Source organism: Quercus lobata, chromosome 9 (assembly GCF_001633185.2).
Source record: "Quercus lobata isolate SW786 chromosome 9, ValleyOak3.0 Primary Assembly, whole genome shotgun sequence".
Classification (NCBI taxonomy): Eukaryota; Viridiplantae; Streptophyta; class Magnoliopsida; order Fagales; family Fagaceae; genus Quercus; species Quercus lobata.
The window spans coordinates 21,511,333-21,536,784 of record NC_044912.1 but is presented as its reverse complement, the minus strand read 5'-3'; the positions used below and the strand labels follow the sequence as shown (position 1 = coordinate 21,536,784).

At 37.8% G+C, this 25,452-nt stretch overlaps 1 protein-coding gene across 1 annotated transcript; it reads right to left on the bottom strand.

The window, feature by feature from the left end:
- Positions 1-2,761: 2,761 nt before the first annotated feature.
- LOC115961390 lies at positions 2,762-24,833 on the bottom strand. Its single transcript, XM_031080380.1, has 7 exons — positions 24,339-24,833; positions 24,149-24,239; positions 23,922-24,095; positions 23,544-23,633; positions 23,369-23,438; positions 3,082-3,119; positions 2,762-2,949 (listed from the first exon to the last, which is right to left on the bottom strand). The coding sequence occupies exons 1-7, from the start codon at positions 24,831-24,833 to the stop codon at positions 2,762-2,764; spliced, it is 1,146 nt and encodes a 381-aa protein (XP_030936240.1).
- Between the last annotated feature and the right edge of the window lie 619 nt (positions 24,834-25,452).

Here is a 25,452-nt window from a genome sequence, read left to right as displayed (position 1 = left end):
GTCTGGTCTTGTTATAGTTAGATATAGCAACCTTCCAACCAACCTTCTATAAACACCAGGATCAAGCAATAAATCTCCTTGGTACTTGCTCAATTTCAAGTTTTGTTCCATTGGCACTTTGCTAGGCTTACAACCTGCCATACCAGCATCTTTAAGAACCCCTAGTGTATATTTTCTTTGGCACAATGAAATCCCCTTTTTCGATCTAGCCACCTCAAGACCAAGAAAATATTTCAAATTACCAAGATCTTTCAACTTAAACTCATGATTCAAAGAGCTTTTGAGATCTTCAACTACCTGAATATCATTACTTGCAATAAGGATGTCATCAACATAAACTAGCAATGCTATGAAAGTCTGGTTAAACTTCTTAGTGAACAAAGAGTAATCAAATTTTGATTGCTTGAATCCATACTTCAAAATGGTTGTAGAGAACTTGGAGTACCACTGCCTTGATGCTTGCTTGAGACCATACAAAGACTTGTTAAGCTTGCAAACTAGGTTCTCCCTCTTGCTGTAAAATCCCTAAGGCAATTGCATATAAACCTTTTCATGAAGATCACCATTAAGAAAGGCATTGTTCACATCAAGCTGAACCAAATGCCAACATCTCATAGCAGAAATTGCAAGCAAAGTCTTGACAGTGGTGAGTTTAGCAACCGGAGAAAAAGTGTCAGTGAAGTCCAAACCAGCTAATTGAGTGAAACCCTTGGCTACAAGCCTAGCTTTGTATCTGTCCAAGGAGCCATCAGCTATAAACCCATTTACATCCAATAGCCCTTTTGTGAGTAGGTAATGGAGTAATGGTCTAGGTTTGATTTGCTTCCAAAGCAGCAATTTCAGATGCTATGGCATCCTGCTAGTTAGGATCCTTGACTGCCTCATGGTAAGATGTAGGCTCAGGAATGCCAGAAATGAGAGAACAAAAATGGGCATAATTGGATGACAATTTATTGGAATTAAGGTAAGTGGATAAGAGGTAGTGTATACCTGACTTGTTGGTAGAGGGAGAAGAAGTGAGATTATCACTGACAATTGTGCTGCACTGAAAATTAGTCAAGTATGCAAATGGTTTAGACACCCTGGAAGACTTCCTCAAAGAAACAGATGGTACATTGGTGGAAGGAATGATAGATGGAAAAGATGGAGATGGATTAGGAGCTAGTGAATCTACAAAAGCTAGAATAGAATCTTCCAAAGGAAGATTAGGACTAGAAGGAATGTCAGGAGTGGGAAGACCATCAGGATTATGAACCTGTGGAAGGGAAGCAGATGGAGTAGAAGTAGGAAAATCAAACATAGAAGTAGATGGTTGAGCCACTGAAGGAAAAAGGTGAGGTAAAGGTATGTGACAGTTTTTAGACCCCTTAAAACAATTGATTTAACCTAGTTAATTAGCCAAGTTGTTACTTAGTCCAAATTCCAAGTCTAGGTTATCACAATCAAACAATCATATCATGCATAGCAGCGGAAAATAAATAAGACAATGATATGATCACCCAGGAAAACCAAACCGGTAAAAAACTTGGGGAGGATTTAACCTAGCTATCCTCAAGTTAAAAAGAAAATCCACTAGAAAGAATCGAAGTTCATACAAAAGGACTTACAAGCACCCCCGCTTAACTTCCTAATGCTACCAACCAGTAGAACTTACTGACACGACCACGTGCAAGCTCCGAATCCACGGACTCCTTCTTTCTTTGGATTCCCACCAGCTACAAGCACCCCCGCTTGTGTATTCTTTAACCTTTAATGGCAGCAACTATTTTGATCATCAAGGTGTAGAGAATATCTCCTCCTTGAAAACCCTAAGTTTGTGTAAAGGAAAGCTCCTCTAGATCTCACAAGAGATTTACACAAACCGCAATATGAGCAACACTAAAACGTGGCTAGGGTTTACCTTTTATACTTAGGACAAATAAGAAACCCTAAAAACGTTTTAAAACACATAGGGCTGAGTTGGACGAATCTGCAGAAAAGCAATCTGCCCGACATTCGATCAGTCGAGCCTAAGCTTCGATCGATCGAGCCAAGCCGAAAGCCACACTACTTTCTGCTTTACACTCGATTCCAACTTTACATTGACTTACAACTTTGAGCTAGTTTTAAACACTTCTAAACACATTGTTTTGATCATGGTTTGCCAACAATACAAATTAGAGTTCTAAATACATAAAATCCTAAACTTTAGAACCTAACAAACTCCTCCTTTGGCAATCCGTGACAAAACACAACATATAAGCTCAAAGTTTACAAAATGAAAAGCCCTTTACAAAATAATGCTCATAAACAAAAATTCAATCCTAACTACTATCCATTAGTTGTAAGTGTAGACAGCAGCTCAATTGAATCAACCTGTATATTTCCTGAAACACTAAACAAAATGCATAACCGCATGTGTGGAAATAATACAAGTAAAAAAAAATAACTTCTTGATTTCAAACAACACACAAATAAAGACATATATCAATGAGTAACTAATAAATATAAATCAATAAGCAGTTTGAAACAAGAAACAAATAAAGTACTAACAAAAACATAAAACTCCCCCTAACATGAATATCCATCAAAAACAAGGAAAGAGCTAAAAAAATTAAGTACACAGTGAAGCACCTAGATACAATCTAAAAACTCCACAAGTTCCAACCAAAAACAAAAAATCTCCCCCTGAAAGCAAAAACTCTACAAGTACTCCCCCTTTTTGTGACGGAATGCCAAAGGGCACACAAGATATTCATCATCAAAAGGGAGGTGGTCTAAACTACTCCAACTTCGCACGCAAGGCACGAATCTCATCAAGCACGTCCACCAAAATCTGTCCTTGAGCTGCCTGAATGGTCAAGAGATGATCCAACGTGCGACGAATGTCTGAATCATCCATTGCAGTCAGTGGGGGAACAGCAACATCAGCATCAGCAGCAGTACCTGAAGGCTCAGCAGCAGCTGTACCTGTAGAAGAGGGAGGAGGGGGAACACTACTAGATAACGCACCTCTAGGACGAGAAGGAGGGACCCTCAACTGAGCAGCCCTCTAACGAAGAAAGGTGGCATCTATAGGAGCTATCACATAAACAGGCTCACCTGACGGAAAACCATCTAAACCCAAATAGAGCAGAATCCTATGAATGAAAATAGGATGAATCAGTGCATGCCCTACGGTAGAACTCCTATGAACCTCGTTCAAAGAACGAAGGAACAAGTGAGGAAAACTGATAGACGCTCTAGAAGTAAAGGCGTACAAAAACACACATTGCTCTAAAGGGATGGTGTGGAAGTGAGAGATAGGCCAATGACACGCAATCCTAAAGAAGAGATAGGCAGTCTCGGTAAGCTCAGCGGACATGATCCGAGGATCAGAACCCCACTGGATAGATGATCCAGTGATGTAAGACATGACTACATCTAAAGAGGGTGACTCATCATAGGGATAGACAGCATCCCGAACTATCGGCACCCCAAGAGCCTCAGCCATTACCCGAGGGGTAATGGTGAACTCTACACCTCGTATCCAACTCCTAACAAGGGTGTTGGAATCATAGATGTGGCAAGAGAGATTCGAATAGAACTCTCTAATCAAGATGGTCGGAGGTGGATGATCTATCTGTACGAGAGGCAACCAACCCCTAGACTCAAAATTAGCCCTAATGGCCGGATCAAGCGCATCTAACACAACAGCTTGCTCAGACCAGATCTTACGCCTACAGTTCAAGGTGTCATAGGCTTCTTTACACTTATCATTCTTAAATAGCTCTATTCTAGGTGGAGACTCAGAGGAAGTGGAAGTGGTCCTATTAGCTCTAGTTTTCCTAGGCATGGTGCTAAGATAAGAATCAAAACACAGAGCGAAAGAACAAAACCACAAAACAAAACCAAGGGCAGACTGCAAGTTAGCACAAAAACAAAAATAGAAACAAAATCTATATGATGCATGAACAAATTTAAATGTCATGATGCATGTGCTAATGCCATGAATTGAGTCAAAAAGATTCAAATTACAAAATTAGCTTGCACATAAAGGATTTTAACACAAAAACCCCAAATTAAAGAAACCACTTGATCAATTTTTAAAAAATTGACAAATTGATCATTGCACATGATAGAATAACAATAATAACGACCAATTACATCAATTGGAGAAGCCAATTTCATCAATTTAAGCTAATTTGACAAAATCCCCAATTCGGATCAAATTCAAAACCCTAGAATTTTCAATTTTTCAAAAACCACCAAATTGATCAAATTAAATCATAGGGAACATCAATATAACATCATGGCACAAAAACCCATTGATCAATTACACAAGAATTGGCTTGAATCATCAAAAACCCCAATAATTTTGAAGATGGCGAAAATACCCATGAGAATGCATGAAAAATGCATGAAAACAAGAAATAAACTTGAAAAAGAAGGGCAAAAGGGTCTTACCGGCTTCTAGGGACAAAAACCTTGCAAGAATCTTGAAGGAAAACGACAAAAATAGATGGTGGAGCCAAAAGCCAACGCGGAGAGAGAGAGGAACTTGAAAAAGTGACTTTGAAAAAGTCCTATTCTGCCTTTTTAAAAAACCAGAAACACGAGTTTTGATCGATCGAAAAACAGTCTCGACCAGTCGAAACAGACAAAGGCTCCCTCTCTCAAAAAATTTAAAATTTTAAAAATTTTGATCGGTCGAAAAACAGAATGGACCTTTAAAAATTTAATAGCCTTGCTATTAAACGAAGCTGCTTCTTTCTGAGAAGTTTGCCACTCACTAACAGGAGTAGTGGGCTTCTCCCATCCGTATTCAACGGAGTTCCTCACCCTCTCATCAATGGATTTCAGGAAGGCTTTCATCCTTACTTTCCAGTAAGCATAATTATTCCCATCGAAGTGAGGAGGAATAACTAGAGAGTGTCCGTGTTCCATAACAACAGGGGTCAAGGATTAGCTCAAAGATCAAAGGATCAAAAACAAAAGAGCTACCCTCTCTGATACCACTTGACAGTTTTTAGACCCCTTAAAACAATTGATTTAACCTAGTTAATTAGCCAAGTTGTTACTTAGTCCAAATTCCAAGTCTAGGTTATCACAATCAAACAATCATATCATGCATAGCAGCGGAAAATAAATAAGACAATGATATGATCACCCAGGAAAACCAAATCGGTAAAAAACCTGGGGAGGATTTAACCTAGCTATCCTCAAGGTAAAAAGCAAATCTACTAGAAAGAATCGAAGTTCATACAAAAGGACTTACAAGCACCCCCGCTTGACTTCCTAATGCTACCAACCAGTAGAACTTACTGACACGACCACTTGCAAGCTCCAAATCCACGAACTCCTTCTTTCTTTGGATTCCCACCAGCTACAAGTACCCCCGCTTGTGTATTCTTTAAGCTTTAATGGCAGCAACTGTTTTGATCATCAATGTGTAGAGAATATCTCCTCTTTGAAAACCCTAAGTTTGTGTAAAGGAAAGTTTCTCTAGATCTCACAAGAGATTTACACAAACTGCAATATGAGTAACACTAAAACGTGGCTAGGGTTTACCTTTTATACTTAGGACAAATAAGAAACCCTAAAAACGTTTTAAAACACATAGGGCTGAGTTGGACGAATCTACAAAAAAGCAATCTGCCCGACGTTCGATCGGTCGAGCCTAAGTTTCGATCGATCGAGCCAGGCCGAAAACCACACTGCTTTCTGCTTTACACTCAATTCCAACTTTACATTGACTTACAACTTTGAGCTAGCTTCAAACACTTCTAAACACATTGTTTTGATCATGGTTTGCCAACAATACAAATTAGAGTTCTAAATACATAAAGTCCTAAACTTTATAACCTAACAGTATGTTAGTGTGAGGAGAGAACGAATGAGAAGGTGAAACAAAGGGAAATACATTTTCACGAAAATGAACATCCCTAGATACAAAAAGCCTTTTGGTAGTTAAATCAAGTAACTTGTAACCTTTAATGTAAAGTTGAATTTTATCAACCATCTTATTGGCTTTATTCCGTGCCAAATTTGCTTGTATTTAAGCAATTAATAACTCTGTATTTAGGTGGGAATCATGTAAGGGTAGTGTGTGAGAGAGTGTGAAGAAATGATCAAGATTGTGCAAAGAATCAGGGACTCGTGACTGGATCTCGCAGGTATCTCATGGCTTGCAAGTCGCTAGAAGTTGCACACGTGCCAATCATGCAAGAAGCTGAATCGTCATGCCAACTGTAACATTATAGGACAAAAAGTCCAGTCTGGCCATTCAATTACCTCGCAGCTGGAACTCACGGCTCAATTAAGTCATGAGGCCAAGCCACCAGTCAGCTCTATTTTGAAAAACTGACTCTTTGCATTCCACTCTCACCCTAGTATAAATACCCTTTATACCCACGAAATGTAGAGAGATTCTAGAGAGAATATTGAGAGAGAAACCCTAGAGAAAAATAAGATTGACTCATCCCCAATCTTTACATAGAGACTCATCAAATTCCTCTACTCTCTTCTTCTCCATTGTTACATCCTTGAGAGGTTCTTAGCCAAATCCTTTTTTCACCATACCTATATCTGTAAGAAGACTTTTTGGTGCTTTAGGAAGCAGTTAGGAAGGAACCAATTCACATTGGTTGATGCTATGGTCAGTAGCGGAATCTAGTAAGCTAAAGAAGAAATAGGTTCGACGTAACCTCGTTGGAGTAGGAGCTTGGAGGGCTTTGGTACACTGGGTAAATTAGGCTTAAAGGGTGTTCTGCTTTTCATATATCCTAATAACATTCTTTAGTGGATTAGTTACCGCTTAGAGGGCGGCGGAGAGGTTTTACGCCGAGGGCTTCGATTTCCTCTTCGATAACACATCACTGTGTTGTCCTTATGTCTGCATCTCTCTTCCCTTAATCTTTACCATTTAATTTTTGCGGTGGATGTGATTTTATTTGGTTTACATTGTTTATCAATTTTGTTATATGCTTATGTTCATATTCCAATATTAATTGTTTGATAATAAGCTTGAATTGATTATTTAAAAATTGGGGTTCTAAACGTTCATAGTGTTTTACACACTATTTGAACATTCAATTGGTATCAAAGTGGGTACACTTATTGTGGTTTAAATACCTAAGTGTGATCCTTGACCCCTTGTGTGTTTTGCCATGAATAATGCTTTGTATACTTCTATGGATGTTTTGGATGTTGTCGAGTGTAACATGCCATGTGTTTGTGATAATACATCTATGAGTGTTAATCCTCATAATTGTGATGACATGTTACTTGAATCTATGTGTGTTGTTGATATTCCAAATGACAAACTCTTCAAGAAAAAGGCTAAGAAGTTTCTAAAAAATTTAAGCAAGTTATTTTGTGAAAAGGATGATTTGATTGCTAAGCTCAATGAATCCAACAAATTGGTTGAGAAATATAAGAAACTTGCTAAAAATTTTCTTGAAAAGCTAAAAGAGTTTGAATGTTTGAATATGGATGTGGATGCTAAACTTGTTTTGTCTAACAAACTAATTGATGATCTTAAATGTGAAAATGAATTTCTTAAGATGCATGCCAAGTGTTTGATTGTTGAACCTATTCCTAAAAAGGATGAAAATATTTGTTGCAATCATGTTGTGGTACCCGATTTTGTGCCTAATGTGTGTTCTACCTTAAAGGACAAATCGGTGTACATTCCTTCACATAAAAGAAATCAAAAGGTGGAGAGAAAGGCTATTAAGTCAAAGCCTCCGTTTAGGTCTCAACCTAAGGCTTTGGATGAATCTAAGTTTGTTCCAACTTGCCACCATTGTAGTGTGATTGGTCATATAAGACCTCAATGTCATAAGTTGAAGAGAGAACAAAACCTTGTTGCTAGATCCCTTCCCAAAAAGCCTAGTGGACCTAAACACATTATTTGTCACCATTGTGGTGCCTTTGGTCATCTAAGACCTCAATGTTCTAAGTTTCATGCTTTTAAAATAATTAAAATAAAAAAGAAACTTGAGCGTCTTGGATGTCATGCTAAACATGGTAAACCGGTTTTAAGTGAAAATAACATGTTGTTAAAGAAAGTGTTTAATGCTCTTAACTCCTTGTCTATGTGCATCTCCGGTTCTCATTCTTCCAACCCTCGTCTCTCTTCTCATGAGACACTCATTCCAAACAATCGTTCCGTTTGGATGAGGAAGGGTTCCTATAGTTAAGCTTTTACTCTTTTGGTCCTTGATCTAATTCTTTCGATCTTTGTGAGACCCTTCATGCATTCAATGTCATATCTTCATGCATTTATGCATTTTTCATTTATTTGTATGCATTGCTTTTGTTTTGATCTTACTTTTATGTTTTAGTTTTGTGTGAGTAAAAATTCTAAACAACATAAAAAGTGAAAAATTCAAAAAGTCTGATCGTATATGTTTGAGCACATATTACATGTGAGTTTTGCCTTGTACCTTCATACAAATGGCTTTATGCATTTACGAGCTTAGCTTGTTATTTATGCACTTATATCTTTGTGGGAAAAATCTTGACATCTTTGTGTGATTGTTGTAAATCGATCTTCAAACTTGTCATGAATGATTAGATAATAGTCATGTTGGTTTAGATAGATGCGTAGACTTATGCCTATATATCTTCCCACACTTTTATATTTTTTTTGCTTAAAGAGCTTAACCAATGTAAATCTCAAAATGAAAAGAGATAATGAGCTGCAAAAGTCATCCTACATATTGGTATTTGACTAGGAAAAAGGGAAAGTGACTTTTATGAATATGTATGATGCCCAAAAAGCCAAAGGCTTGTTCATTAAATTGAAATATCAAAAATTTCAGGCATTGATCTCAAAATGAGATGTATTCATTCAAAATGATCAAATGTTATGATTTGTAAAGAAGCCAAATGAAAAGCTTTAAAGATATGTAATCATTTTCTTGTGGAAGGTCATATATGTTTGTGAGAGTGTCTTTTTCTTTAGCACACAGGCCCAAGGATCCTGGGCCAAATAGTTGTAGTTTGGTAGACTAGACTTGGTTCACTGCAACTAATGGGGTTGTTTAAGAACCAAGTGGTGCACAAGACAAGCTTCCTACAATACACATAAACTAGCAAACGAGAATATTTGTATTGAATAACAATAAAAATAGCAAAAGGAATGCAAAGTAATCAGGAAATACATAAAACAATTGTTAAGGATCCTCAAATTAATAAGAAATACTTCATTAGTTTTTCTTAATTATGGTTACAATGTGCTCACTAAGACGTGATAAAGGTTCAAATAAGCTCAAAAATTACAGATTTGATGGCTATCCAAATCTCTAAGACTTGCAAAGTTTAAATCATTTTGAATCCAAGTATGTGCTATAGTGGCTGTTTCTGAGATACCAGGAGATATTTCACTACTTTCTTTGAGTTTTTGATAGAGTTTTCTCAACAATTCTATTGTGATTTTCTATTACTGGATCCCCTTTTCAATGTTGACTGTCTTCTCCTTTTATAGTGTCATTCTAGGGTTTGGACACCATTGATTCTCCCCCCTTGGCTCCCTAGGTACCAGAGCCCCTGCTATGACAACAAAATTAATGGCTGGTTCTTTCCCTGTTTCTAATAGTTTTCATCTTTTAGTGTTGTTTCTCTAAAAGTCACTTGCTGACTTTTCACTCCGGGGCGTCCTTGGGTAGCTAACCTTCAATTTCTCTTCTTTCAAGGCTTCTTACTTTTTAGACTCAGCTTTTGGTTGTCTTTCCTTGTGGTCATTTTTTCTAAGTAAGCAGAATCCATTTCTGCTGGGTTGAAGGTTTTCCCAACCACTTCCCCTTATAGTTCTTCATTCTGGGTTCCCCGAGGTACCGGCCTTTTGTTCATGAATTGTCACTCTCCAAGCTTTTTGGTTCTTTGCTGCACCACTGGGTGCTTGAGAAGGATATATTTATTTTTCGTTTCTTGTATTTCGTGGTACCCCTTTTGTACTGTCTCAATCCCACTTTAGTTGTGCTACATGTCCCGAGAATCCTGAGCTTCTAGCAGACTCTGTGTATCCCAGCCTAGTTCTTTCACTGGATTTTGCTGGATTTTTAATGGCCTTTTTTGCTGGAAATTTGAACATACATAGGGCCTTGATGTTGATTCTTATTGCTGCATATCCTCTGGCCTGGCCAAGATCCTTGCTGCATGTCCTCTGGTCTTGCCCGAGATCCTTGCTGCATGTCTTTTGGTCTTGCCCGATATCCTTGCTACATGTCCTCTAATGTAGATCCTCTTCTTTTTTTCTTTATTATTTCTTTCTTTTTGGGACTTTGGGCCTTCATGATCCTTCTTAACTTTATGAATTGGGTCTTCTTTTGTTAAGGCCCATGGTCTTTCCTTACTTTTCATGAAATGGGCTTTCTTGTGAAATTTTGGCCCTCAACATTAGCCCCCCGAGCTCGTGGGTTACCTGTAGCCCATGCGCGAGAAAATAAATTATTTTTGGATGCTTTCTTGGTTTGTAGGACCAATGTGGAGATCAAATAATTCTTGAGGGAAACTCCAAAGGAATTGCTACACTTCCTTCATGGGATGACCTAACATGTTGCGAAAGATTAGAATTCACCTTCATGTTAGTACTAAGCTGTAGATTGATATTCAATAAATCAACTTTGTTAAACTAACAATAATATATGTAGACATATATGTATAACCAAATTATATTGTTATCGCATTTGGTGCTAAGAGTATATTTCTAGCACTAATGTTTTTGCTAGCAATTCTAGGATATGCTTTTTTGAAAGTAGTATGCAAAAATCACGTTGAATGCATATTAAATCTTAATATAAGATAGCATAGCTTTGTCAACAAGATTTTGTTTGTTTTACAAAATAGGTTGAATGAGGGGAGACCCCATGAACTTTGCCAAAGATATTCTATGCATTGTAGCACATGCTTGCTATAGCTAAGGTGAATAACACTAAGATGTTTGCCACATGAGATTTTTAGTCCATGGATAGTGACTTACCAATGGGACCATGATATCATAAATCACTGAATCATAAAAACATGCTGATTTAGAGTCTAATCAAGGTTAGCTACTCTTCTCAAAATATATTAAGAGATAGAAACTTCCCTGAGGACATGGCTTAGAAGGCTTAAGAACATCTCCACGCCTTGCTTTAGCTAAAGACCTTGGTCTTCTGGTGGATGCTCTTGATCTTTGCCTCATTCTTTTTCCAAATTGTGAGAGATTGTATAATATTTCAAATTGCAGCAAATTATTCACATACCATGCCACCAATTATATTGTTGTTGAATTATTATATACCATATAGTTCATGAGCCAAAGAAAATAACAGTGGCTAAACTAATGTACAGTAAAGTTTGCACTAGACTTCTCAATTTTTATCAAGTGAAAGATATATCTAAGGAAACTTTTTAATCTTGTCTTAGCCCCCAGTGTATGCACTGGAAAAGCCAATTGCCAAATAAGATATAGCAATAAAAATTACTTCATGTATACGAAACCATGTAAGGATTTCAACCACACAAGAATTCCAAATTTTGATTTTTGATAATTGGTCAAGTAAGAAGACTAAAATATTAGAATTTTCGTTTTAATCTACATGAATAAAATATTAGTGCATGGGTGATACCTCTTGCACAACATTTTGCAGTGTTTTGATATATTCAAACATGGTATTAATGAGTGGGCTTACCGAAAGGGTACCTTTCTTTTGTTGAGTCGAAGTACCTCCAAACCTTTGGTGAGTTTGCACCTTGTAGGAGGAGGGAACTGTCGCTAGCTGGTTTGCAATGTCATTGACTAATCTCTTTGTGTAGAGACTTGCAAAAGTATCCATGCTTTTGTGTCTTCGAGTGATGTACTCTTAGAATTTTTTATTTTTTATTTTAAGTTACGCCTTCCTTGCTTCCTTAGGCTCCCTTGAACCAATACCTTTCAAGGAGGTCAATCTTGTGCATTTTATACACCCACCTTTGGGTTTTCATACCCACTTGAGGCTCTTTCTCTTTGTACCCCTCGTTGGGCCTTGCTTACAATTTGCATCCTTTGCTAGGACGTGCTATGGCTTGTACCTATTGCTAGTATGTGCTACAGTTTGTACATATTGCTGGTACGTGCTACAAGTTGTAGCCATGACTAGGATATGCTTACAATCTGCACTTTTACCTATTACTGGTACGTGCTACAGCTTGTACCCATAAACTTTTGCTTTTGACCATTTTCTTATTCGTATTTGGAAACTTTTGCTCTTGGCCAATTTCTGGGCCATGTATTTAGAAAAATTGTTCTAGGCCAAGTCTTAGGCCAGGTACATGGAAAATTTGCTCTTGCCAAGTCCTAGGCCATGTCACTTGGAAATATTTGTTTTAGTCAAGTCTTGGGCTAGGTACATGGAAAATTTTCCCTTTCCCAAGTCCTAGGCCATGCTACTTGGAAAAATCTATTTTAGTCAAGTCCTAGGCTAATTTTCCCTTTCCCAAGTCCTAGGCCATGCCACTTGAAAATTTTCTTTTTTGATCAAGTCCTGGGTTAGGTACATGGAAAATTTTCCATTTCCCAAGTCCTAGGCCATGCCACTTGAAAAATTTGTTCATGACCATTGAATTTTTCAATCTTTAGAAAAAGTTCCTTCATAGTTCATAGCCCCTCGTTTTCAAGTGGGCTCACTGAACTGATTTCTTTTCTTTTCTTTAAAGGGTTGAGGATTTGTTTTCTTCTCCAAGGATCTTCTAAAATATCCTATCTTGGCTGTGAACAAATACTTTTTGGAAATAATCTTCTTTTATGAGTCATCTAAGGTTACTCTCACTAGTGAACTGGTGGCCAGGAGCTCCACCAAGATGATTCTGTCATGGTGTTTTCTTCAAGTGGGGGATCCTCTTACGGGGATCCTGGAAGAGGAAGGCTTCCTTTAGGAATGCTCGTTAGAGGCTGACTTCACACACCTCATAGTCTATTTCTTTCCAGGGATCTCTACCATTACTACTTTTCTAGGGATCTTCTCACTCAATATGTACTCTTCTTCTTCGAGGAACTGGACTAGTAAGTTTGCCACAGCTTAGCTCTTGATAGCTCTCGGGATCCTTTAGACCTATGTTATATTGGGAAATTAATATTAGCCACTAGGCCATTCTTCAAGATCGCAAGGGTTGATGGAGGAAGGCTTTTATTGGATAAAAGCTTGTCACCAATAGGATTTGGTGGGATGAAAGTTAATGATTCAGTTGTTGAGATGCATGACCGCTATACATGCCTTTTCTATATTGGGATACCTCATTTCGGTGTCCTTCAATGCTCTGTACGCTTGGGATCAAGATCTCAGGTACAACAATAGTGATTTTGTCATAGACTAGTATCCCTAAGATAGGCAGATGACTCATGGTCTATAATTTTATGAAAGACATTTAGTTGCTCGGCTCCTCATATGAAAACATTCTCCTTTTTCAGCAGTTTGGATAGTCCACCAGTGACCAAGGTTGGTCTTGGTGTGAACTTTATAATGTAAGAAACTTTTTCCGAGAAGCTCTTAAGTTCCTTAACCGTGGAATGCCTCTTCATGGTTGATATTGTTGTTGCCTTAGTTGGATCTGTGAGGAGATCGATGTTAGGCAAAAGAAATTTATCCTTTGGATGTGCCTTATTTAATTTGGAGGAGTCCACTCCAATAAATCTTCATATTTTTCAATAGCTCCACCAGTTGCTCTTTTCATTTTTTTTTTTTTAGTACCGATAACTGATTGCTGATTAGGATAGGCCCCGGGTTCCTTGGGTCAACCCTCAAGTTCACCTTTTCTAGTTTTTCTTTTGGTAGGATTTGTATCTTCCTTTCCATATCTATAAGTTTCTTCGGGATCTTCATAAATAGTATATTAGCCTTCCTCCTTTTATCTTTTTCTGTCTAAGGGATCCCTCAAACCTTGGGTATTGCTTCCTTCTTCTAGGATGGGAGCCCCTCGGGATCCTGGAGATGGGATATTCTGACTCATCGTATCCCCAAGTTCCTCTAGGATCTCTTCCTAGGCTATCATGTAAGATGGTGGTTCGAGATCCTCTTGTAGGCTACATTCAGGTCCTAATTGCCTTTATAAGCAATATTCTGCCTTCCCTCGAGGTTTCTTCTTCTTCTGAGATAGGAGTCCTCCAGGATCCTAGAGATGGGAGCCCCCTAGGATCCTAACAATTGGATATTCTTCAGTTGGAGCTGATTTATCATAAAGTATATTTTACACAAAGTTTACTTTGTGCTGGATGAAAGGACTAGGATTGGCAACAACTTTTGTGGGCTTCCCATTCAATCCCTCTTTCACGTACTAGTGGTACATTGAAAGGATCAAGCAATACTTGTGATGTCATGGTTGGCCTTTAGAACTAGTTGTAGGTGTCCTTCAATGGACTCTATAGCTTTTCCAAATCTTGTTATTTCCATGGGTAAGCCCAATTGTTGAGTTGCAAGAAATGATAGACGCACTGTATAGTTGTTGAGCTTTCAATAATGTTGATTTTGCTGCTGACTTGCAATCTAGTGTTTCTGTTGATTTTATTCTAAATATATTTTAAGGTCCATTGCATAATAGGCTTTAGCCCCTAAGACATGAGGCGGTTGTTGAATCATGCTTGATCTACCTTCTTTTGATGCTATTATGGAACTTCTATCCATTTTTCGAATGCCTCCTTTTTTTTTTAAACCATTTTACTTTGCTAGATCCGTAGAAATACTTCGCCTTTGCTGGAACCAACGATCTTTTAGGCTTTGCTAGAATTGAAGGTGTTGTGGATGACTAAATTTCTCGGTTCGAAATGAGTCAAACAAGTAGAATAGTTTCACAAATACGAATTTGTATTGATGATTGTGTGGTACAATTCTCTGAAATTACAAAAGAGTGATCCTCTGATTCAATCTCCTTGCAAGACTTATTGATTGGATTTGTGATAATGTGATTTTGACTTGAACACAAAATATCCTTCAATTTGGTTGAGGGATGGATCGAAGATTGCTGAAATAGAATTACAATGATTCTCTAGCTATGAGCTTGTTAGAAATCCTTTGTTCTTCACGTTCTTCGTGTTCTTCATGTGTTCTTCGTCTTCGAAGGTTTGTAGTGGAAGTTCTTCGAGGCTTTAGAAGCTTGGATCCATAGAGCTTCACTGATTTGTGAATTGTTGATTCTTTCGGATGCTTTGAGCTTGATTCCTGTAAACTTTAGGATCTAGGCAGATAGTTTGGATGATTCTGCTTTGAATGTTCTTCAATTTTGGGGTTGAAGTTCTTGAAGGCTTTGAGGCTTGATTCTTCCAGAGCTTTTTTACTTTTGAATCTTGGTCATGCTTTGGATGGATTGGTGTCCTCCTAAATGCCTTAGGAAGGCTTCTATTTATAGGAGTTTTGGGGTGGGTGAGCGACACGTGGCAGAGTCTGATTGGTAACACATGTCACAGCCTAATTGGTCCGCTTATGTCATTTCTTACACGTGCTGAACTGCTTATGTCATCACAAACACGTGCTGGACTGCTTATGTCATCGCTTACACGCGCTGTTGTGTGATTGATTTTTGCATGACACTTGACAAATTTCTGTTGGTTTCTGAATAGTGATAGCAAAACCTAGCAGCAATACATGGTGCTTTGTAATTGGCTGTATTTTGTAGACTTAGTAATGTGACGTGTCAGCTTCTGATAGGTCGGAAATTTTCCCTCTCTACAAGTGTACTTACCCTTGCTGGAATTAAGGATCTCCTCAGCTTTATTGGGATCAAAGATCTCACAGGCTTTACTTTCCTGAGTCAAGGATCTCCTAGACTTTACTGGAATTAAGGATATACTCAGCCTTGCTGGAATAAAGGATCTCCTCAACTTTGTTGGAATCAAGGATCTCCCAAGCTTTGCTTTCCTGGAGTCAAGGATCTCCTAGACTTTGCTGGAATTAAGGATGTACTCAGCTTGCTGGAATAAAGAATCTCCTCAGCTTTGTTGGGATTAAGAATCTCCTAGGCTTTGCTTTCCTGGAGTCAAGGATCTCCTTGACTTTGCTGGAATTAAAGATGTACTCAGCCTTGCTAGAATAAAGGATCTCCTCAGCTTTGTTGGGACCAAGGATTTCCTAGGCTTTGCTGGGATCAAGGATCTCCAAGGCTTTGCTGGGATCATGGAACTACTCCATTTTGCTAAATCCATGGGCAGAGCCAAGGAACTTGTCCATTTTGTTAACCTATGCCATATGAAATTATTATCAAGTTGCTGCAAAATTATTTACATTTCATCAAGCCTCTTTGATTCGCTTACTTCTCTTTCTTCTTCTTCTTCTTCTTCTTCTTCTTCTTCTTCTTCTTTTATTTTTTTTTATTTTTTATTATAAAAGAAATGAAACAATATTATGAATTTTTTTTTAAAGAAAATAAATTAGCCCTCAAGTGTGAGGCAATTGCTTTACTATGTAGCTCATACAATCTTCATTTCATCAATATATATTTTTTTTGTCCACTTCTCCATTTTTCTTTAAAGCAATAAGGCAATATTATGATTGTTTAAATATTACTACATGACCCCCAGTTTTTTTTTTTTTTTTTTTTTAAAGAGCAGGGCAATGATCCATTATGTTCAAATTGTAAAGTGGAGAAAATAATGACGCATAAACTTATCTTGTGTTGGGAGGTTCCCCAAAATTCCATATAGAGTCTCTTGATGGGACGTTCTTTGGAGGAACCCGCACTTTAAAAAGAACTTTCCTTCCTCTTGGTGTTTCCTAGCATTAGAGTCATGCTTGTGAAGGGACTGCTTCTTCCCTCTCCTTTTTCCCAGTCCCCAGCGAAGTCACCAAAATGTGAGAGTGCCTTTTTCTTTAGCACATAGGCCCAAGGATCCTGGGCAAATAGTTATAGTTTGGTGGATTGGGCTTGGTTCACTACAGCTAAAAGGGCTGTTTAAGAATCAAGTGGTCCACAAGGCAAGCTTCCTACAATACACATAAACTAGCAAACGAGAATATTTGTATTGAATAACAATGAAAACAGCAAAAGGAATGCAAAGTAATCAGGAAATACACAAAACAATTGTTAGGGATCCTCAAATTAATAAGAAATACTTCATTAGTTTTTCTTAACTATGGTTACAATGTGCTCACTAAGACGTGATACAAGGTTCAAATAAGCTCAAAAATTACAGACTTTGATGGCTATCCAAGCCTCTAAGACTTGCAAATTTTGAATCCAAGTATATGCTATAGTGGCTGCTTCTGGGATACCAGGAGATATTTCACTACTTTTTTTGAGTTTTTGACAGAGTTTTCTTAACGATTTTGTTGTGATTTTCTATTACTAGATCCCCTTTTCAATGTTGGTTGTCTTCCCCTTTTATAGTGTCATTCTAGGGTTCGGACACCACTGATTCTCCCCCTTTAGGTCCTTGGGTACTAGAGCCCTTATTATGTCAGCCACTTTAATGGCTGGTTATTTCCTTGTTTCTGATAGTTTTCATCTTTTAGTGCTGTTTCTCTAAAAGTCACTTGCTGACTTTCCATTTCGAGGTGTCCTTGGGCAACTAACCTTCAATCTCTCTTCTTTCAAGGCTTCTTACTTTTTAGACTCAGCTTTTGGTTGTCTTTCCTTGCTGTCATTTTTCCTAAGTGAGCGGAATCCATTTCTACTGGGTTGAAGGTTTTCCCAGCCACTTCCCCTTATAGTTCTTCATTCTGGGTTCCCCGAGGTACCAGCCTTTTGTTCATGAATTGTCACTCTCCAAACTTTCTGGTTCTTTGCTGCACCACTGGGTGCTTGAGAAGGACATATTTGTTCTTCGTTTCTTGTATTTCGTGGTACCCCTTTGCACTGTCTCAATCCCACTTTACCTATGCTGCACGTCCCGAGGATCCCGAGCCTCTAGGTATCCCAGCCCAGTTCTTTCACTGGATTTTGCTGGATTTTTAATGGCCTTTTTTGCTGGAAATCTGAACATACATAGGGCCTTGATGTTGATTCTTCTTGCTGCATATCCTCTGGCCTGGCCAAGATCCTTACTGCATGTCCTCTGGTCTTGCCTGAGATCCTTGCTGCATGTCTTATGGTCTTGCCCGAGATCCTTGCTACATGTCCTCTAACCGAGATCCTCTTCTTTTTTTCTTTATTATTTCTCTCTTTTTCCTTCTTTTTAGGACTTTGGGCCTTCATGATCCTTCTTGTTAGGACATATGTGGTTCACATGTTAAGAACATATGTTATGATTTTGTGTAATTGGCTAATCCTTTGACAAAACACACTTTGCTTGTAATTGGGTTGATCTAGGATATGTTTAATACTTTAAGAAACATGTTGTTCAAGTATAGTATTAAAGCCATGAAAATTGGACAGAAACAAGTGAAGAAAAGCTGTTCATTAAAGCTGGACAGATAGCTTGACACTTGCAGACAGATAGTTCGACAGCTGCTCAACACCTCTTGACACCTGCGGACAGATAGCTCAACAGCTGCTTGATAGCTAGTGGATCGATCGAGAAAGCTTCTGTCTCCTCAACAGCTCCTCGATAGCTTCTCGATAGCTGTATCTGTCGAGGTTTAAAGCTCGATACCTCCTCGACACCTCCTGATCAATTGAGGTTACGGAAATTGGAATTTTCAAATCTGATTTATGGGCTAGGCTTTTGTATTTGTGTAAGGTTTCTTTTCTCACAACCATAAACCTATATAAAGTTTATTTTAGAAGCCGTCACATAAGAGAATACAAGGAGAACATATGCAAAAGGTGACCGTATTCTCTCTAAAAGAAGCTACTACGTCTTTTGCGCCTTAGGGTTTTGAAACCAAGTGCTTTTTGATCTTCATTGTGGATGAAGTAAAGAACTTTGTAACCAACATTCTTCTTCCTTAAGTTGGTGAGTGAGTCACGTACTAAGATTCGTGCAAAGGAGTTAGTCACGTACTGGGATTCATCATCAAAAGGGTGGCGTTCATATATTGAAGAGTTCAGAGGTTCTGAAGCAGTAGAAGGTTTCTGTTGTGAGTTCATCTACAGGGATTGTAGAGTCTAGGGACAAAGGTTTTGTACTAGATATGAAACTTCTCTTTTCTATAGTAAATTGCTTTTTGGGAAGGTTTCCCCCCCAGGTTTTTTTTACTGTGAAACTAGTTTGTTTCATTGGTATTCCTGAGTCATCATATCCTGTCTTATTTATTTTTCCACTGAATGATTTTGACATAATATTGATGTTTGTTTGTTTTAACAAGTTTTATTTATAATAAATCTAATTAAAAACTTGGGTTTAAAACTTGTTAATTCTATTAACTGGGGTCTAAATTTCCTAACACTTCTTAACTTCATGAATTGGACTTTCTTTTGTTAAGGCCCATGGTCTTTCCTTACTTTTCATAGAATGAGCTTTCTTGTGAAATTTTGGCCCCTAACAATGTTCATTTCTATAATTGAGATAGACCACTTGACTTAGTACTAGTTGTGTATGACTTGATTGAATTGATCATTGAAGTTTCACTCTAGACTATGGACTATTCCACACTTGATACACACACACCAGACATGCCTAATGTTCAATGAATGTCTTATTCATTTGTTCGATTGTACTTGTTTAAATGTGATGTATGTGTGCTCAACTATATATGAATTAATCCAAAAAGATTTTTGATCATTTTATATGTTTGTGGAAGTGATTTTTATCAATCTTTGTGATCATGTTTTGTGCTTACTTTGTTTTTCATTGTTTAAACATGTTTTGTGTTGAAAAACAGGTGTCAGAGTTTTTCGCGACTCAGCTGATGACTCGCCAATCACGAAACCGTAGTCACGAGTTCATCCAAAATCTTTGGCAACTTACTCGTGACTCATTTGTGACTCGCAAAAATTTTCGCAACTGAACCTCGCGACTCACCCAGTCACAAAACGCCCAGAAATAGCTTTTAAATGGCTTTTCATGGGAAACCTGTTTTAAACCTCTCCCATCCTCTTTTAAACCCCTCTTTCAATATTTTTACATCAAAACTCAATCAATTTGAATGGTTTTTCATTCCATTAACATCTCTAAGGTAATTCTAAACTCCTTTCATTAATTTTGATCCTTAGATTATGTTCTGAAGAGTTTTGTGCTCTTGGTTAGAATTTTCATCATAGGGGTTGGGAAAACTTAATTTTTGTCAAATTTTTTCATGGGATTGGTTTCTTTTGTTGATTTGCATTGGATCTTAGCCCTTGTGGCATAAATAACTTGTATTAAGGGTGGATTTCATGTTGTTCATGCATTTTTTTACTTTGTTGTTCATAGTGTGCACGTTAGGTGTTTGATAAAATGCCTCTTAGGCATTTTCTCACTTGTTTGAACTCCGATGAGTACCAAACATTGGGGTTTCTCATGTTTCCTCACTAGGATCATGTTTGGTTCATTAGTTGTGTATTTAACACACCTTGCTCCCCATGTGCATTTTCCATGCATTATTCATGCATTGCACATAGCCACCTCCTACGCACACCTTTGCTACTCTTATCATGCATTGGTCTATACGTTCTTCATCCTAGCGTGTCATGTTTACCTTGTGCTTTGTAGCATTTTGATTTGTCTTAGGTTTGAGCTTTATTTTCTCATTCATCTCATAATCTTCATGCATCATTATCATTGTTCGTACCTTCATCTCTTGCCCTCTTTTCTTCTTGACCCCTTTGTCTATTCATGTCAAAAAGAGGGAGAGTATACTCTAGAGTAGTATATCGAAGAGCTTTTTCATTTCTATATAACTCTTGTGCACACTCTTAGGGGGAGAAGTTCTATTTCTTGTGCACATTTGTAGGGGGAAAGATATTCTATAGGAGAGATGCATATACCAAAGGGGAGAAGACAGTAAGTTAATAAGAAAACCTTGTTTTGTCTGTCATTTCTATATGATTGTTTTAGTGTATGATCAAGTTTCTCACATGTTTCACATTATGTTTACTTGATCGCAATTTACTTGTTACATTATACTTGTCCTTTTATTACTTGCTTTACCTTGAGGGTCTAATGTGTTTTGTGTAAGTATTTCAAGTTACAGGTATATATGTTCCAAGTTCATCACAGCTCCTATGATTCATGATAGGGGGAGTGATATGAGAAAGAGCTGGAGAAAGAGCTTGATGATAGGGGGAGCATTGCATTGATGTTGAAAAGCAAGACTATGCTTTATTTTATCACATATCAGGACTTATTTTGTGTAGTTTTATATTATGTTTATTTGTACCCATGTTGCTTTTGTAAGCTTTTAGGGTTTATTTCCATGTTTTTTGTAGGTTTTTGTGGTTTGTACCATGCTTATGCAGCCTTTATGCTTTGTAGCCTAGTACTTTTAGTTAAATGCTATGCATTTTCTTTAAGTACTCTCACTTTTGTGCCTTAGTAGGATCTTGTTCCTAGATGCATATACTTCATGTATTGTGCATTGGTTAAGTATTGGACATGCAAATGATTTGCATTAAGCTTATTAGCTTGTATGCCCGGATGTTCATTCCAAATGTGAATGAGCATTGTGGTCAATATCTTATAGTGATTGCTTGTTTGGTCAAGCCATGGTTTATTAGTTTATTCCATTTTGCTTGATCACATTGTGCTTGCCTCATATGCATTACAAGTTTTTCTACATACAATGATCATATTGTGTTGTTGTGTTTCAAGAGATAATTGGTCATATGACTCAAGAGCTACACAGATTCTAGAGTTAGGTGTGAGTGAGTTTTGTTTAACTGTTCCCAACTCACTTGTTAAGTCTAGAGTTTGTTTTAGGGTTTTGTCACGGATTAGCCAAACGGGGAGATTGTAAGTTTGAATTTTATCAACCATCTTGTTGGCTTTATTTCGTGCCAAATTTACTTGTATTTTAGCAATTAGTAACCCTGTATTTAGGTGGGAATCATATAAGGGTAGTGCATGAGAGAGTGTGAAGAAATGATCAAGATTGTGTAAAGAAGTAGGGACTTGCAACTGGATCTCATGGGTAGCTCGCGGGTTGCAAGCTGCCAGAAGTTGCACACGTGCCAAGTATGCAGAGAAGTTGAACCATCATGCTAGTTGTAGCACTATATGACACAAAGTCCAGTCTGGCCATTCAGTTACCTCACGGCTGGAACTCGCAGCTCAGTCAAGCCGCAAGGCCAAGCTGCCAGCCAGCTCTGTTTTGTAAAACTGACTCTTCACATTCCACTCTCCACCTAATATATATACCCCTTATTCCCAAGAATCCTAAGAAATGTAGAGGTTTCCAGAGAGAATATTGAGAGAGAAACCCTAGAGAGAAATAAGATTAACTTATCCCCAATCTTCACATAGAGACTCTTCAAATTCCTCTACTCTCTTCCTCTCCATTGTTACATCCTTGAGAGGTTCTTAGCTAAATCCTTTTCTCACCATACCTATATCTGTGAGAAGGATTTTTGGTGCTTTGGGAAGTAGTTGGGAAGGGACAAATTCACATTGCTTGATGCTATGGTCAGTAGCGGAATTCGGTAAGCTAAAGAAGAAATAAGTTCAGCGTAACCTCGTTGGAGTAAGAGATTGGAGGGCTTAAGTATACTAGGTAGATTAGGCTTGGAGGGTCTTCTGCTGTTCATGTATTCCAACTACATTCTTTAGTGGATTATTTACCACTAGGAGGGCAGCAGAGAGGTTTTACGCCGAGGGCTTCGGTTTCCTCTTCGATAACACATCACTGTGTTGTCCTTGTGTTTGCATCTCTCTTCCCTTAATCTTTGCCATTCAATTTCTGCTATGGATGTGATTTTATTTGGTTTAGATTATTTATCAATTATGTTATACACTAATGTTCATATTCCGCACATTAATTGTTTGATAATAAGCTTGAATTGATTATTTGGAAATTGGAGGTCTAAACATTCATAGTGTTTTACACGCTATTTGAACATTCATTTAACACCAAAGGGGTAACCAAGAAAAACACAAGAAGTGGATCTTGGGTCAAATTTAGACCTGTTATGAGACAAAGTATAGGCAAAACAAAGGCAACCAAAGACTTTCAAATGGGCATAGGAAGGAGGTTTGCCATAGAGTTTTTCAAAAGGAGTTTTGTGGTGTAAAATTTTAGAAGGCAACCTATTGATAATGTGGACAACAATCAACACACACTCACCCCAATAAGAAATAGGAACATTAGATTGAAACTTCAATGCCCTTGTAATACTTAAAATGTGCTAGTGTTTCCTCTCCACAACTGAGTTTTGTTGTGGAGTGGCAACAAATAAATGTTGGTGAATAATGCCATTGTTGGCATAAAAATCTTTTAAGAAAAATTTAGGAGCATTGTCAGTTCTAATGATCTTAATATTGGCATGAAATTGTGTATTAATCATGTTATAGAATGAAATCAGCAAAAATTTAGTATCAGATTTTGATTTCATGAGATAAACCCTAGTGGATCTTGTGGCATCATCCACAATGGTGAGAAAATACCTGAATCCATCGTGAGTGAATTTGGCAAATGGTCCCCAAACATCACAATGGATCAAATCAAAAGCATTATCTGAAACATGATTAAAGGAAGGAAATGGAAGTCTTTTCTATTTTGCAATTGGACAAAGAACACAGCTTTTATTACTATGAAAGTTATGTACATCAGGAATATAACTGTGTAAAGCATGAAGTTTATTATCAGAAACATGACCGAACCTCATATGCCAAAGGTATGGCTTAGTAACACTAAGAGTGGATACAGAATCTGACACAAAATTAACAAAAGATTGAAAAACAGACTCAAGAGTTGAAGAAGCTTCTGAAACAGACTTGCAAAATGATGCAGTGTGCAGCAAGTACAAATTGTCATGCAATTCACCCACTCCAATCGTTTTCCAACAAGTAAGGTCTTGTATAAAACACAAATTTGAGAGAAAAACAAGACAACATGATAGAGTTTTGGTTAATTGGCTGATAGAGATCAGATTGAAAGTGAAAGAGGGAACACATAACACATTTTCAAGTTTCAAGGTTGAAGTAACTTGAACTGTACCTATATGTGTAACAGTGACCTTTTCACCATTAGGCAATTGAACAAATGTTGAAATGGAACTAGTGATATGAGTAAACAAAGATAAGGAATGGACTGTGTGGTCTGTGGCTCTAGTATCAAGAATCCATACATCATTACCATAAGCAGTTTTATTGACAAGATTAATAGCAAAAACTGAATGATGCAAATCTAAGGAAACAGAATCTAGCCAAGCATTACACAATTACCTGAGAGAGCAGAATTGGTTGAGTGTAGGGCATCATTAGTACCACCAGATGTGGATGCATGAGGGTTGAGCATGGAAATCAGCTGCCGATACTGCTCAAAAGTGAAAGGGAAGCAATTGACCTATTGAGTACAAGAATTGCCAGAATTGCCTTGGTCATCTTCAACCAAGATTTGATTGGCCATAGATACTCTTCCTTTCTGCTTATAACTAGGAGGAAATCCTACCAATTTGTAGCATTTCTCCATAACATGACCAAGCTTCGCACAGTGACTACACGCAGGCTTCTCTTTTACATTGTTTCCTTTGAAATTCTTGCTGTTATTCCCTGGAAATGAATTTCCTTGATTCTTGACTGCAAGAGTAGTTGATTCAACTGAAGGGGCAGCAGTAAAACCCAAACACCTTTGCCTTTCCTCTTGAATCATTAAGGAAGTTGCCTTATCAATGGAAATTCTAGGCTCCATCATGAGGATTTGTGTTCTGACTTGAGAATAAGAATCATTCAAGCCATTAAGGAACTGCATGAGAGAATCTTGATGCTGAAAAGTTGCAATTTTATCATCCACACCATAGGTGCACTTGCCACATGAGCAACATGGTAAAGGCCTGAAATTCAATAATTGATCCCATGCAGCTTGAAGATCAGTGAAGAAACCTGTTACCGTAGCAGCACCTTGCATCATAGTTGAGATTTGCTTCTAAAGTGGAGAGATCCTTGGTCCATTGGCTTGAGAGAATTGTTTCTTAAGAGTATTCCACACCTCAAATGCAGTGTCTCTGTAAATGACACTAGCAGTAAGATGAGGAGAAACTGAATTCAAGATCCAAGAAGAGATCATTGAATTGCACTTGGACCAAGCTTGCTTCTCTAATGGTGTAACTGCCATTGAAGCATTGACAGAACCATCAACAAATCCGAGCTTGCTTTTGGCATCCAAAGCCATTCTCATTACTCTGGACCACATAGGGTAGTTATCCTTAGTTAATGGTTGAGTAACCAAAATCGCACCTGGTGTTTCACCATGATGCAAGAAAAATGGACTTCGTGGATCTTCCATCAAAGTTAACTCTCGTTGAGAAGAGGAAGATGAACTAGTCTAAGTAGCCTGAGTATTCGACACCATTGGTGAAGGCTCGGGCTCTGATACCATGTAAGAATGTAAAGATGAAGGAAGGAAAAGATGTGGGAACACAAAGAGGGAAATTGAGAGACAAAAGATGAAGAATTTTCTCTAATTCATATATTGAATGAATCTGTACAGCAAATAGACTTATATACATTTATCCCTAATCTTTGTATCT